Source organism: Erythrolamprus reginae, chromosome 2, assembly GCF_031021105.1.
Source record: "Erythrolamprus reginae isolate rEryReg1 chromosome 2, rEryReg1.hap1, whole genome shotgun sequence".
Lineage (NCBI taxonomy): Eukaryota > Metazoa > Chordata > Lepidosauria > Squamata > Dipsadidae > Erythrolamprus > Erythrolamprus reginae.
The window spans coordinates 256894834-256911293 of record NC_091951.1 but is presented as its reverse complement, the minus strand read 5'-3'; the positions used below and the strand labels follow the sequence as shown (position 1 = coordinate 256911293).

The 16460-nt window shown below is 37.5% G+C and overlaps 1 protein-coding gene across 1 annotated transcript in view; it reads left to right on the top strand.

Annotated features, from left to right (window-relative positions):
• Positions 1–16051, top strand: part of TEK (TEK receptor tyrosine kinase) — a 78113-nt gene extending 62062 nt beyond the window's left edge. The window contains exons 17-23 of the mRNA XM_070742473.1: positions 935–1125; positions 2931–3044; positions 6761–6831; positions 7223–7263; positions 10541–10637; positions 13947–14046; positions 15201–16051. Coding sequence (XP_070598574.1) covers positions 935–1125; positions 2931–3044; positions 6761–6831; positions 7223–7263; positions 10541–10637; positions 13947–14046; positions 15201–15275 — 689 coding nt within the window. The 3' untranslated portion in view covers positions 15276–16051. The remainder of the gene's footprint in view (positions 1–934; positions 1126–2930; positions 3045–6760; positions 6832–7222; positions 7264–10540; positions 10638–13946; positions 14047–15200) is intronic.
• Positions 16052–16460: the final 409 nt, after the last annotated feature.

The following is a 16460-nucleotide window of genomic DNA, read 5'->3' as shown; positions in this document are numbered from 1 at the left end:
CACATAGTAATAATTTGGTCAAGAAAAGATGGGTATTATTCAAAAATGCTTGGGTGAGCCTAGGTAAGAAACCAGAAGACTGATCTAGGTGAATGAATAGACTAGAGTAGATTAGAGTAGAGTAGAATAGAATAGAATAGAATAGAATAGAATTCTTTATTAGCTAAGTGTGATTGAATACATAAGGAATTTATCTTTGGGGCATATGCTTTCAGTGTACATAAAAGAAAATATACATTTGTCAAGAATCATGAGGTACAACACTTAATGATTGTCATAGGGTACAAATAAGCACTCAGGAAACAATATTAATATAAACAAATGATTCTAGAACAGTGATTTTCAAACTTAGCAACTTTAAGATATGTGGAGCTTCCCGAATTCCTGAGCCAGAATTCTGTGAGTTGAAGTCCACAAATCTTAAATCTGCCAAATACGAAAAACTCTACTCTAGAACCCCACAGGGTCTCTTTTATTTTGGGGGAGGGGGATCATTATTCATTCATTTCATGCAATTACTGGTAGTCCTTGACATACAACTACAATTGAGTCCAAAATTTCTGTGGTTAAATGAGATATTGGTTAAGTGAGTTTTGCTCCATTTTACCACCTTTCTTGCCACAGTTGCTAAGTGAATTGCCGCAGTAGTAGTAACATAGTAACATAGTTGTTAAGTGAATCTGGCTTCCCCATTGACTTTGCTTGGCAAAAAAGGTAGCAAAAAGTGGATCACATGACCTTGGGGCACAACAATGGTCACAAGCATCTGAATTCTGATCACATGATCATTGGGATACCACAAAGGTCACAAGCGTGAAAAAATATTATAAGTAACTTTTTTTCAGTGCCGTTGTAACTTAGAATGGTCACTAAATGAACAGTTGTAAGTCAGGGATTACTTGTATACAATATTTGTTTTTGTTTTAAATACCAGGTTATCTTTACCTTGCTATTGAATATGCACCCCATGGAAATTTACTTGATTTTCTGAGAAAAAGTCGGGTCCTCGAGACCGATCCAGCATTTGCCATAGCTAATAGTACAGCTTCCACACTTTCATCTCAGCAACTTCTGCACTTTGCAGCTGATGTGGCCAGAGGGATGGATTACTTGAGCCAAAAACAGGTGAGCTTTTATTTTATTTTCCCCAATTCAGTGTATGGATGCATTGTATGATGTAGTGAACATTTTCCCAAAGCTTTTAAAATAGGCTAGGGTTAATTTGAACTAGATCATGCTAACTCCTTATTCTTGGCATTGCTGGAATCAATGCTGGCATTGTGTAAAAATATGAACAATAAAATTGTTGCTCCTTGCTCTGATATTTTTTATTTTTTTTAATGATTTTTTAAAACTCTATATCCATACATATATCAATGCATATACCTTGAAAACATAATATCAATCTCATACATAATTACATAATTCTATCTGATCTCTTTTATTTTTGTTTAGAGTTTTTAAAACTTTCTTGCTATTTTTTTGTGCTTGTTCAAATCCATCATCATTTTAATCATTTTACTTTGTTCCTCTCTCTGAAGTTTCTTTTCTAATTCTTTATATTCCTCTTCTAATTTTTTTTTCAGTCTCCCACCTTGGTCTATTTCTTTTTGCAGTGCAAGTCATTGCCAGTCCTCTGAAATACGCCTTAGCTGTATCCCATAAGATCTGTAAAGATACATCACCTCTATAGTTTTCTTTAAAGAAAAAATCTATTTATTTTCTTATATGCTGTTGAAATTATTTTTCATTTAAAACTTCCTGATTCAGCATCTCCCTGGTTCTTTTCCTCTTCCCTTTCTAAGTTATCGTTATTGGATTGTGGTCAGCCCATGTGTCTGTTTCAATGTTCATATATTGTATACTAGTTGACATTTATAAGGACATCCAGATCATATCAATCCCTGATCAGGATATCTGTCTAGCAGAATAGAAAGTATATTCTTTTTCAATTGGGAACTTCTGTCTTCTTGCATCAAATATATTCAATTCATCCACCATAGTAAAAAAAAATTCCCCCCTTTGAGTCTTATTCTTTTTTGATTCTTTATAGTCCATATCTACCTGAACAATAGCATTGAAATCTCCCAGCATACATATACAGTGGTACCTCGACATACGAGCTTAATTTGTGCCAGAGCCAAGCTCGTATGTCCATCAATTTGCATCTCCAACGAATGCATTTAGATTTTGCTTTTCGCGCCCAGAAAACTGGAAACATGGAATTCTTGCACCACCTAGTGGACGCTCGGCTCGTATCCCGAATTTGAGCTCGGGTGTCGAACAGAAATTTTGCTCGGGTCTTGGAATACTCGCATGTGGAGCAGCTCGTATCTAGAGGTACTACTGTATTTTCATAGCCTAATTCAGCTAATGTAGGTTAGTGTAAAACATATCTTGGTTTTTATTGGGTGCATAAATTGCAACTAGTAATATCTTATTATTATTCATTAATATTTCTGCTATTAAAATCCTTCCATCCTCATCATTGTAAATACTTCTTGAAGCTTTTTTCTTTGTATATACCATACAACTCCTTTCTTGCTTTGGTCGGCTAAAGTCAAGTATAATTCTTCCAATCTCTCACATTCTAATAATTTCTTGTGTTGCTTTCTAATATGTACTTCATGTAGGCAAATAATGTCCATTTTTGTTGTACTTAATTTATTAAAAATTCTCTTCCTTTTGGTAGCTGAATTCGATCCATTTATATTCACAGTAATCATCTTAATCTCATCATCCATAGTTCTATTTTAAAGCCTTAGCTGATCTGATTATCCTCATTTCCCTTTGGTCTGTTAACTCCATAGCGGTTGCTCCTTCTATTTCCCTGTTTTGCATATTTCTCTAGTTGTTTTTTTGCACACAAAAGATTTTATTGGATATCATCTAAGATTCAAATTTACAATGAGAATATTTTCTCCCTTTAGTTTATTCATCGGGATCTAGCAGCAAGGAACATTTTGGTCGGAGAAAATTACGTTGCAAAAATAGCTGATTTTGGTTTATCTAGAGGTCAAGAAGTTTATGTTAAAAAGACCATGGTAAGGAAAGAAGAACATTTTCACCATATTTTTCATGCAGAAGGGTATAATCTGTCTCAACGTTATTTTAAAAAATGAATTTTCTCCTTAGAACTTAAAGGGTTTGCTGAAGCTTCCTAGGTTAAACCAGGGGTGAAATTCAGCAGATTCTGACAGGTTCTGGAGATTAGATTAGATTAGATTTATTGGATTTATATGCTTCCCCTCTCCGCAAACTCGGGGCGGCTCACAACAATAATAAAAACAGTACACAGTAACAAATCCAATGCCCACCAATCTAATTACAATTTTAAGTTAAAAAATTCATAAAACAATCCCAATATATATAAAAAACAGGCACACAGTCAATCAATCAAACGGCAAAACAACATGGGCAAGGGGGAGATGTTTTAGTTCCCCCATGCCTGACAACAGAGGTGGGTTTTAAGCAGTTTACGAAAGGCAGGGAGGGTGGGGGCAATCCTAATCTCAGGGGGGAGCTGGTTCCAGAGGGTCTGAGCCCCCACAGAGAAGGCTCTTCCCCTGGGTCCCGCCAGACGACATTGTTTAGTCAACGGGACCCGAAGAAGGCCGACTCTGTGGGACCTAACCAGTCGCTGGGATTCGTGCGGCAGGAGGTGGTCCTGAAGATATTCTGGTCCGGTGCCATGAAGGGCTTTATAGGTCATAACCAACACTTTGAATTGTGACCGGAAACTGATCGGCAGCCAATGCAGACTGCGGAGTGTTGGAGTAATATGGGCATACTTAGAGAAGCCCATATTTGCTCTCGCAGCTGCATTCTTCACGATCTGAAGTTTCCGAACACTTTTCAAAGGTAGCCCCATGTAGAGAGTGTTACAGTAGTTGAGCCTCGAGGTGATGAGGGCATGAGTGACTGTGAGTAATGACTCCCGGTCCAAATAGGGCCGCAACTGGCGCACCAGGCGAACCTGGGCAAACGCCCCCCTCGCCACAGCTGAAAGGTGTTTCTCTAATGTGAGCTGTGGATCGAGGAGGATGCCCAAGTTGCGGACCCTCTCTGAGGGGGTCAATAATTCCCCCCCCCATGGTAATGGGTGGACAGATAGAATTGTCCTTGGGAGGCAAAACCCACAGCCACTCCGTCTTGTCTGGGTTGAGTTTGAGTTTGTTGACACCCATCCAGGCCCCAACAGCCTCCAGGCACCGGCACATCACCGGTAGCGGAAATTTTGAGTAGTTCAGAGAACCAGCAAATACCACCTCTGACTGGCCCCAGGGTGGGAAGGGAATGGAGATTCTCTTGCCATTACCTGTCCACCAAGCCATGCCCACAGAACCTGTGGGGAAAACCTTTGAATTTCATCCCAGGATTAAACCTATATCTGATTAAAACTATCCAGGATATAAAGTTAGGATTTGCTCCTGGAATTGAGTCAACTGGCTTTGTCCCCTCTCATTTTTCATCCACTTCTTTCATCATTTTTCTTGCAAAGAATACCTGTTCAGAAAGGAGCAGACAGAATGGAAAACCACTATTATTCATAAGACTAGATTTCTCTTGATTGGAAACATCATTGGTACCATAAGAAAGTTAGATATTAGTCTATTTCTTTCTTATTGAGAATTTAGATGACATAATGTTTTATAGACGCTAAAGGACAAAGATGGAGAGTTTATAATAATTAACTTTATATAGATGTGAAAATTATCTGCAGGAACAACTGCAAGCTTCAAAAAAGTCAACATGATAGTCATAATGACACAGTCAATGCTCTATACACCTGTAGTGGGACTTTGAATGACTTTTGTCACTTATTGTGTGGCTGCCTACAAGTTCGATAAGTGGTACTGTGACTGCACACCTGGATCCTATTTATAATGGGGAAAAGATAATATCCTCTTTACAGAGTTGTTTTTAACCATGACTATGCAGATTAACAATACCATCTAGGAACAAAATCAGAAATGTGCATACAAGAGACGTTCCCTCTTTTAAAAAGTCTAAGGAAGCCATTCTAATTTCCCCCCTTTTACTTATTTAATAAAAAAGAAACAAGAGAAAAAAACATATAATAAAATCAGTACAACAATAAAATTATATATTGTATCACGTAGACTTATCATGCATTCATAACAGTTTCAAAAAAGTATGACTACAGTATTTCATTGCTATTATCTATACTAGTGATGATGAACCTATGGCATGTGTGCCACAGGTGACACGCGGAGCCATATGTGAGGGCACACGAGGCTCTATACCAGCTCCAGCACACATGTGCACAATGGTCAGCTGATTTTGGGCCTTCTTTTAAGTCGTTTTCACTCTCCCCAGGGTTCAGGAAAGCCTCCTAAAACCTGGGGACATCGAAAAATGGCCCAACTGGAAGTCCGTTTCCGAACTTCTGATTGGCCTGTTTGGCCATTTTTTGCCCTCCCCAAGCTTCAGGAATTCAATTCAATTCAATTCAATTTATTAGATTTGTATGCCGCCCCTCTCCGAAGACTCGGGGCGGCTCACAACAATAGTTAAAAACAATATTCCAGCGAAAACAAATCTAATATTAAAAAGCACATAAAACCCTATCATATTTAAAAAAGCAAACAACATATACATACCCAAACATAAATATAAAAAAGCCTGGGGGAAAGGTGGGTCTTGAGTAATTTACGAAAGACAAGGAGTGTGGGGGCAATTCTGATCTCCGGGGGGAGTTGATTCCAGAGGGCCGGGGCTGCCACAGAAAAGGCTCTTCCCCTGGGGCCCACCAAACAACATTGTTTAGTCGACGGGACCTGGAGAAGGCCAACTCTGTGGGACCTTATTAGTCACTGGGATTCGTGCGGTAGCAGGCGGTTCCGGAGGTACTCTGGTCCAATGCCATGCAGGGCTTTAAAGGTTTTAAACCAACACTTTGAATTGTGACCGGAAACTGATCAGCAGCCAATGCAGGCCACGGAGTGTTGCAGAAACATGGGCGAATCTAGGAAGCCCCACGATGGCTCTCTCGGCCGTGTTCTGCACGATCTGAAGTTTCTGAACACTTTTCAAAGGTAGCCCCATGTAGAGAGCATTGCAGTAATCGAACCTCAAGGTGATGAGGGCATGAGCGACTGTGAGCAGTGACTCCCTGTCAAAATAGGGCCGCAACTGGTGCACCAGGTGGACCTGGGCAAATGCCCTCCTCGCCACAGCTGAAAGATGATGAAGCTTTCCTAAACCCTAGAGTTTGCCAAAAATGGGCCAACAGGCCATCCAGAAATCCATTTCCAAACATCCAGCTAGCCCATGGGCCGTTTTTCGTTTTCTCCAGGCTTCAGAAGGCTTTCCTGAACCCTGGGGAGAGTGAAACACTGTCCAATGTGCCTACCGGAAGTCTGGAGACTTCAGTGAGGCGGGGGATGACAACATGGGGAATTGTGTGCATGCACGAGGGGGCAGCACAGGGGTTGTGTGCATGCGTTGGGGGAGGGCATTGCATTATGGCTATGGGCACGTACCTTTTTCACACCCGAGCCAAAAAAGGTTTGCCATCACTTATCTATACTAATCTACGTCTGTAACAACTTTAATTTGCAAATAATATCAAGTCTTCAACCAAAGTTATCTTTCCGATGTTGGAGGATTATCCTCTTCGCTGCAAGATGGGCACAGACAATGTCCGTTGTCCAGAGATCACTGTCCCTGTAACATAAACGTAGTTTGAAATAATGTTTGATCCTATTCACATAGCATGTTAATTTTGTTGCTCTAGGGAAGGCTTCCGGTGCGATGGATGGCAATTGAATCTTTAAACTACAGCGTGTATACCTCCAACAGTGATGTGTGAGTTTCTCTGTTTAGACAATTTTTATATTTCTTTATTCAAAGTAGAAAACTTGGAGAAAATGTATAATGGAATCATTAAGACACAAACATTGAGTTCAGATCTTGATTTGGCCATTTAATTCATTGTGTGACAGTGTTGTGAAAACGAGGGTGATCCATTTCCCATGAATATTGTTTTCAACTTTGTGATGTTCACAGGGGGAATCAAAATAATCAAAAAAGGTGCTGTACATGCTCGAGAGAGAAAGAATAAACAAATGAGGCAAAAAGGAAGATTACATCTGATAACAATTCAGTATTTTGCTTCTATGTCAATACGTTTTTATAATACACATTTCTTCCAAGGAAATCAATGCTAAGCTATTATTTTCTTTTGTCTTATTTGCAGTTGGTCATACGGCGTGCTGATATGGGAAATAGTTAGCTTGGGTAAGTTTGCTTACCCTAACTCTAACCCTAACCCTTATAGTTTTTATTTTGGTAAAGAACATAAAATCCTAGGGTGGGTATAGCCCAGTGATGGAGAACCTTTTTTCCTCAGATGCCAAAAGTGTGTGTGTGTGTATGCTCATACATGGGCAAGTGCCCACACACATAATGCGATGCCCCTCCCATATATCCTGCCCTCTGCACATGTGCGCACAACCCATCATGCATATACACGCAAAACTATCCACCCCTGTTTCGGCATCATATCCGTCAACTAAACAATGCCGCTTGGCGGGACCCAGGGGAAGAGCCTTCTCTGTGGCGGCCCCGGCCCTCTGGAACCAACTCCCCCAGAAATTAGAATTGCCCCCACCCTCCTTGCTTTTCGTAAGCTACTTAAAACCCACCTCTGCCGCCAGGCATGGGGGAATTGAGATACTCTTTCCCCCTAGGCCTTTACAATTTTATGCATGGTATGTCTGTATGTATGTTTGGTTTTTATATTAATGGGTTTTTAATCATTTTTAGTATTGGATTATTATTGTACGCTGTCTTATTATTGCTGTTAGCCGCCCCGAGTCTCCGGAGAGGGGCGGCATACAAATCCAATAAATAAATAAAATAAATAAATAAATAAAAGCTTCCCATCCCCAAACAGAGCTGTGGGAATTCTTAGAGTCTACACATCTTAAAGTTATCAAGTTTCAAAGCACTGATATAAAGCAATAGTGGATTCTAAACTCTTTACTACCGATTCGTACTCGTGTGTGTGCCTCCCAAAGCCTGTGCTACCATTTCTAAGAACCAGGCCAAACCAGGAGCAATCCTTCGCTGGTATAAAGCCAGTCAACTGTGGGATAATTTATGGATTAGAAAATTATGTTTTGTTGTTGTCACACATCTCCATTTTCCTGTGCTTTTTCTGTGCTAAAAACCCCCTACATAATTTTATTTATCCTGATGGAGAAGCTACTCTCAATAATTTTGGTGAACATTTTCTGACATTTCTTGGTACAGGGTTACCAGAACCTAGATACATAATTTTAAAAATGCTTCTAGGTATGACTTGTTCGTTCTCTCCCCTAATCGGAAAATCACTTATTTTTGCCGCTATTGCACTTTGAATTGATATATTCTGAGAGCTTGTCATGCTTTTATTATAATGATTCTACCAAGAACATCATCCTAGCATATCCCAATTATGCCCATGTTACACCAACACTCCGCAGTCTGCATTGGTTGCCGATCAGTTTCCGGTCAAAATTCAAAGTGTTGGTTATAACCTATAAAACCCTTCATGGCACTGGACCAGATTATCTCAGGGACCGCCTTCTGCTGCACGAATCCCAGCGATCAGTTAGGTCCCACAGAGTGGGTCTTCTCCGGGTCCCATCAACTAAACAATGCCGCTTGGTGGGACCCAGGGGAAGAGCCTTCTCTGTGGCGGCCCCGGCCCTCTGGAACCAACTCCCCCCAGAGATTAGAATTGCCCCCACCCTCCTTACCTTTCGTAAGCTACTTAAAACCCACCTCTGCCGCCAGGCATGGGGGAATTGAGATACTCTTTCCCCTAGGCCCTTACAATTTTATGCATGGTATGTCTGTATGTATGTTTGGTTTTTATAATAATGGGTTTTTAATTGTTTTTAGTATTGGATTATGATTGTATGCTGTCTTGTTATTGCTGTTAACCGCCGAGAGTCTCCAGAGAGGGGCGGCATACAAATCCAATAAATAAATAAATAAATAAATAAATAAATAAATAAATAAATAAATAAATAAATAAATAAATAAATGAATGAATGAATGAATGAATGAATGAATGAATGAATGAATGAACGAACGAACGAACGAACGAACGAACGAACGAACAAACAAACAAACAAACAAACAAACAAACAAACAAATATAGCTTGTTCAACCAAAAAGCTAATAAATAGAAGTCCAAATCAAATCTTTTCTAATATTGGTATCTGCATATAGAAACCATATTTATGTCTTAGTGTGCATCATTTTATTCATTGGATATGTTTGGTTTTTATCATGTTGCTTGTTCAGTGTTTATTTCAAGTGCATATATGTGCTCATAAACACACAAGTAGAATATATTTATGACAGATTACTATGTAAATGTTCACAATAAAAACTAACGTTCGTGGACACGAAACCCCTGAGTTCCAATACCAAAATAGAAGAGGATGCCAAGAGACCAGCATAGACCAGCTGATATGTTTTATGACTTTTTATATTTGGAAACTGCACGCCTGAATTGTGGCTTACTTCTGGACACTGCTTATATTCCATATGTGGGTTTGCCAAGCAAATTGGGCTGGATAGTTGAGTTGAGCAAACAGATTGGGCTAGGGAGAATAGGTTTAAGAAGGCATACATTAAAACAGTAGTTTTCAAGTTTTCTAATGCTGCGACCTCTTAACACAGTTCCTCATGTTGTGGTGACCCTCAACCATAAATCTAGTGCCAATTCTCCCAATAGAGCTTTAAGCTGATTGGCAGGAAGGTTAGAGGGACACCCCCATCATAAATGCCTGATTAGTCAGATTGTAAAAATTGTTCCAAGGCTCCAGAATAGAAGCTTTAGTTCCTAACCCCATGGGAAATTTGTCTTTTCCCAGGGTCTTAGGTGACACCGGTGAAATGGTTGTTCGACCCCCAAAGGAATCCCGACCCCCAAATTGAGAACCACTGCATTAAAGGGAAGCTTTTTGCTCCTTTATGTATCCATGTGTGCACATTTATCCCTATCTCCAAAAAAGATGATATTAGCTTCCTCTACTGTTAACAATTTGGAGATGTTAGCAAACAAGTGTTAAAAGAAGAAAAAAATGGGATCTTTATCCCTTGAGGGTTTTATGTGAGCTTATAATGCAGAGTGTTTACATTAACTCCTACCTTTTCATTATCATTTATTATTAAACAGAAATCAACTCAAAAATTTCTGTCCTACGGTACATAAAACTTTAAGCAATTGTTTCCACTAAATCAGACATCAACTGTGTTTCATACCCAGCTGGATACTTCATAGCTTCATTATTTGTAGTAACCCCAAAAACGGAGCAAAAATGGGGAAATAATTTCTGATATCTAAGGTTCAAGTTCAGATCTGCAATTTTGCAGATCTGAACTTGAAAGTTATGTGCCCAGCCTTGCTGATAATATCTCATTTGTCTTGTTTATAAATCTATTGTGATCTAGAAGAATACAAACAAACCCCTCCCTTCAAAAGAAGAAGAAAAAAAGGGTTTTTGGTTTTTTTTAGGTGGAACACCATATTGTGGGATGACCTGCGCAGAACTCTATGAAAAATTGCCCCAAGGGTACAGACTGGAAAAACCACTCAACTGTGATGATGAGGTGTAAGTCTCTTGGTTCTTGCTATACTGAAAATGGTCTTGAATTCTCTATGGGATCAGAGGTGAGATTCAATTCAAATGGCAAAAATGAACTCACAATAGTAAATAAGCTTGCTTCAAGAAAGAAAAGAGGTGACTATTAAAATACAGTGGTACCTCTACTTACGAACTTAATTCGTTCCGTGACCAGGTTCTTAAGAAAAATTTGTAAGAAGAAGCCATTTTTCCCATAGGAATCGATGTAAAAGTGGGTTTTGGGGAAAAGTTTTCCTTTCCCTGATGACCTTTAAAATATTTAGAATATAATTTTTTTAAAAGTGAATTAATTTACAAAAAGGTAGAAAACTGATTTGGATTTGAGAGGAGGAGGTTTTTTTGTTTTATCCATTGGGATCATTAATACTAGAATAGGGCACGAGAATTCCGCTGGCTATGCAGTGCTAATATTAGAGTAGGACACAAAGATACATAACTTGACTCCAGTGGGTATTCAGGGAAGTTTCCTTTTCTTTGATTAAGTTTGTTATATTTCTTTTTTTCCCTCTCGCCTCTCTTTAAGGCATAAGGCAAGATAAAGTTTTATAAATAAAACAATAATGGATGATAGAAATTGGTAATTTTTAAAAAAAGATCAAGATAGAAGATAGGGAAGGCTTTTTTTCCTTTTTCCTTTTAAGATGGAAGCTATATGATATATTATATTGATTATTTAAAACATATAGATTATAGAATATAGATAAATAGATTTAATGGATTAACAGAATACTCAATTATAATTTTTTGAAAAATGCATTAATTTATGAAGGGGTAGAGATTGATTTGGATTTGGGAGGGGGAAGCTTTTTTCTTTATTTATTGGGATCATTATTGTTAGAGTAGGGCATGAGAATCCCGCTGACTACGCAGCACAAATATTAGAGTAGGGCACAAAGATATACAACTTGATTCCAGTGGGTTTTTTGAGAAGCTTCTTTTTCTTTGATCCGGTTAGTTCTATTCTTTTCGTAAAGTATAATGCAAGAGAAATTATTAGAAAAATAACAATTGACTATAGAAATAATTAAAATACAGAAAATATGGATTATAATGATAGAAAGGTTTAATAAGGGTTGAAAGGTTTTTATTTGAAGAAGGTTTAAAGAAATTGATTTTTTTTTCTTTCGGCTATCGGAATCAATAAATTTAGGTTAGGGCACGATGATTCCACTGGGCATGCAGCGATAAGCTTAGATTAGAGCAAGAAGATTAAGCTGGGTATAAAGCTTTTTATTTGTGGGTTGATTCTAATGGGTCAATAGGGGAACTTTCCACTCTTGGTTACTTTCATGGGGTTATTTCCCCATTTTATATTATTTTCTACTTTGGTTTTTTATTGCTTAAAGATATACGATTTAAAGAGGGTTGAAGTTAAATAAGGGTTACGGTTGAATGTTAAGGTGCCATGAAATTCATTGGATTTACAGGAAGATAGGAGGTGAAGTGTAAGAAGAAGAGGAAGTTTCCTTTTTATTTCTTCCTCTTTTTCTTTTCTTTTTTTTCTCTTTGGTCAGTACCTTTATTCTTTCTTTTTCTTTTCCCTGTCTCATATTCTTCTCTTTTTATAAACCCTTAACTCTTACTCCTTTTATCTTTACTTTTAAATTTTGTTTCTTTTTTTGTACCTATTTTTTATTTGTTTATAATTCCTTTAAAAAGGAATTATTGATTAGGTTTTCTTTAATTCTGTAATTTGGCTAATTGGGTGTTACTATGAGATTTTTTTGTTTGATCTTTTTTGGTTTTCCCCCTTTAGTTTGTTATTGGAAGTCTTCTGGTGTTTATTATTGATGTTTCTTATTAATGGGCGATTATCATTTAAAAACATTTTTAAATATACATGAAAATAGACATAGAAGAGATATGGAGAAATTTGAAATTCTATAGCCTAATCATCTTTTAGATTTTGAAAATGTGAACAGCTTAAAGGAGGTTTAGCTAATAGCATTGTTGCATAATGCAAGAAAATAAGCAGCTATTTTTTTATCCAGATGTCAAAAATTAAGGGTTTTTTTTTTTGCATACCAGTTTTTTTTTAATTGAATTAGGATTAAAGAAATGGATTTTTTTCCTATTGGTTATTGGTATTAACAAATTTAGAATAGGGCATGATGATTCTGCTGGACATGCAGCGTTAATGTTAGATTAGGGCATGATGATTTAGCTGGGTATACAGCATGCTTCTCTGGAGTTGATCCCAGTGGGCCAGTGGGGGGATTTTTCTTTTCTTACTCATTCCCTCATTTTATTTTTTATTTTTTTACAATATTTATAGACATATGACTTGGAAAAGGTTGGAGGTAAAAAGGAGTTTAAAGCTAAAAGTTAAGCTTTCATGAATGCATTGGTTCTATATGAAGGTAGGAGATGAAGTATAAGAAGAGGAGGAGGTTATTTTTCCATTTCTTCCTCCCCTTCTTTTCTTTTTTTCTCTCTTTCCTCTTTCTTTTCTTTCTTTTTTCCCCTTGTTTTTCTTCTTCTATTCTTTTTTCTTTTTATGCTTGTTTTCCTTTCTTCTTAAACACTTCTTTCTTTTTACTTTATTTTTCAGCTTTTACTCTTAAATTTTATTTCCTTTTTGTTAGTTAGTTGTTATTTGTTTATAATTTTTTATATAATGGAATTACATATTAAGTTTTGTAATTCTGCAATTCGGCTAATTGGGTGTTTTCAGGAGATGCTATTTGTTGGTTGTTTTTTTGTCAGGTTCTCTCTCCTCGAGTTTGTCACCTGTAAGGTTTTTTTGGTTGATGTTCTTTTTTTCTTTAGAAGTTCCTTATTAATTGTTGTGGTTGGCTCTGGCCCAACTCCTGCCCCAAGGAATGTGGAGGTGGATGCAGGGGAAACATCAACATGTCATAGGCCTGTTTTATTGCCGACAGAGGCAGGTAGTGCAGTTTCCTCGGACGAAGAAGAAGGTGGGGGTGACTTGGAAGAGGGGGGCTTGGCACACAGCCCAGGCACCATTTTTAAAAAAGACACTAAACTATTTGTCTTTAGTTCAAATTGAAACTAATAAGAGCTGTTCTTCTATGCCTTTTCCAGAATTTTCAAGGAAAACACCCAGAAGTGGATGCATATACAATCTACACTTAGCTTAGGGCCATTAAAAATGGGATCACTAATAACAGTAATATGGGAAGGACTGGACAGTCTGTTTTGCCATATGCTATCTCTGTCATTTAAATGTCTTGTTTTTAAGTATCAGATAGTTCTTATGAATACATTAACTAGGCTATTCTGGCTGATATTTCCTTCTGGGTTTCCCCCCCTCAGTTATGATTTAATGAGGCAGTGCTGGAGAGAAAAACCCTATGAAAGGCCATCGTTTGCCCAGATACTCGTTTCCTTGAGCAGGATGTTAGAAGAAAGGAAGGTAAGAATAAACCATGATTTCTTATTTCCAGTCACATTTCCCATTGAAATGATTACCCTGAAACTAACGTCTATGTCACAAGGGCAATAAAACGGAAGTCCTATGTTACAGCATTGGTGGAAATCACATCTCAGTATTGTTGTGAAAATCCCTCATGCATTTATTTTATTTGTTTGTTTGTTTGTTTATCATACAAATATAGTATTTGTATTGTAGTATGTTTAACATAATATAAGTATATGCACTTATTCACGCCCCTTACAGACCTCTTAGAAAAGGGGAGAGGTCTATTGTAGATAATGTAAGGTTGAAGATTTTGGGATGGGGGAAGAAACAACAGAGTCCGGTAGTGAATTCCAGGCATTGACTGACACAAAATATCCAGAGGCAGAATGTCACAAAATTCTAAAGGAAATATCAGATGTCCTGGTCTAATCAGTCCATGTTTAAGTGTTCAGTCATAGCCTGACCTAAGATAAGTATTTTTGGGACAAGTATGGGTTTTTTTCCTAAGAGAAGTAAAATAGCAGAGATTCAGCAACATAGAGGGGATTAACGAAAGAAATCTATGAGAATTTTCATCATCAGTGGGGACTTAGCTGAGAAATTCAAATCTTTTCTAGTGTTAAAATAATTTATTTAATGGTTAATTTCTTGTCAGTAATATACTGACAACTAACTGTACAGACTCAATCCTCTTGCTGATAGTATATTTCTGCATCTTTTTTTTTCTTTTCTCATTTTGCCCATTCCTTCTTCTTTTTCTTCTTCTTTAAAAAATGATTAATAAATAAATTAAAAATAAAAATAATTTGCATCAGCTGGTATGTACAAGTAAAATTGTAAGATTGAGCCGGGGTAGCGCAGCAGGTAGAGTGAGGTACTGCAGGCCACTGAACCTGACTGTAGATCTGTAGGTCAGCAGTTCAAATCTCATCACCGGCTCAAGGTTGACTCAGCCTTCCATCCTTCCGAGGTGGGTAAAATGAGGATTATGGGGGCAATATGCTGGTTCTGTTAAAAAGTGCTATTGCTAACATGTTGTAAGCCGCCCTGAGTCTAAGGAGAAGGGCGGCACAAAAATTGAATAAATGAAATTGAATAAATAAATAAATAAAATATATTAAGCTTACTCTTTTCAATTGTATTTCCAGACTTATGTGAATACCACTTTGTATGAAAAGTTCACCTATGCAGGCATCGATTGTTCCGCTGAAGAGGCTGCTTAAGATGGAAGATTTTAAATTATTTATCAATTCAAACTACTTAAGAGTTTGTTCTCCTGGGGAATGTTTTGTGAAATTAAAAAATAAATGGTGTTAGGGTGTTTTCCATATAATACTTTTTGGCTATACACATGCAGGTAATCTTTGTCTTACGATTACAATTGAGACTGAAATTTCAGTTGTTGTGGTCATAAGTTGTGACATTATGTGACTGGACTCGATTGTTATGATTTTTTTATGACAGTTGTTAAACAAGTCAAAAGTCAATAAATAAATGAATGATGTTGTCATCATTAAATGAACCACGTGACCCTAAATGCAAACCCATTTTATCTGGCAGCAATTTTTGCTGCATTTTGGTGGGAGGGAGGCAAAAAAAATGTTACAAAATGCAATCAGGTGACCGCAGGATGTTGCAATCAGTCATAAATGTGAGCTGTTTTCCAAAGTCCAGACTATAATTGTATGACCATTTGGCTGATGTGCTAGCCATAACCTCAAAGACAGATCACAAATCATGTTTTTCAAATCGGTTGCCACTTCAAACATTTGTTAAGCAACTGATGGTAAATTAAGGACTACTTGTACCTTAAGAGTGTACTTTCAAGTCAATATGCTCTAGGAATATGTGTGTTTTGTATATATGTATATAAATGTCTATGTGTGCCAATACATAATACTTATATCTAAACGTTCAGTTTCTCATTCTCTATGCACTGCATGCACATCAAAGCACTATTCGGATGAGGAAATGGCACAAATAAATATATTTTACAGTTTTTAATCTTTTGCGTTTCTTTTTTTAAAAAGTCAGATTCATATTGGGAAGTCCGGATGGGAACTCTCTAAGGGCCCAACTGAGTAAACCAGATCATCTATTGAGCTCATTTAAGCTCCTCCAGGTTCCAAAAAGGGTGACATTTTTCCTTCCCTTGAAAGTGGCGTAATGTATAAAATTTAAAAATATTCCTTAAGCCAAACGTATAAATTATTGGAAGAGCATTGTAAAACACAAGAGAACAGTGGGGTTAAAAAGGGTTTTGATATCCTTTACAGAAAGAGAGAGTGGGGGGAGGGCAGTGATGGGCTCCTACAGGAACGGTCAGGAACGCAGTTCCGGTAGCAAAATTTGGAGCTCCACCCCAGAGCACCCAATTTGCACTGAAAGATGTTGAAACAAAATGCATA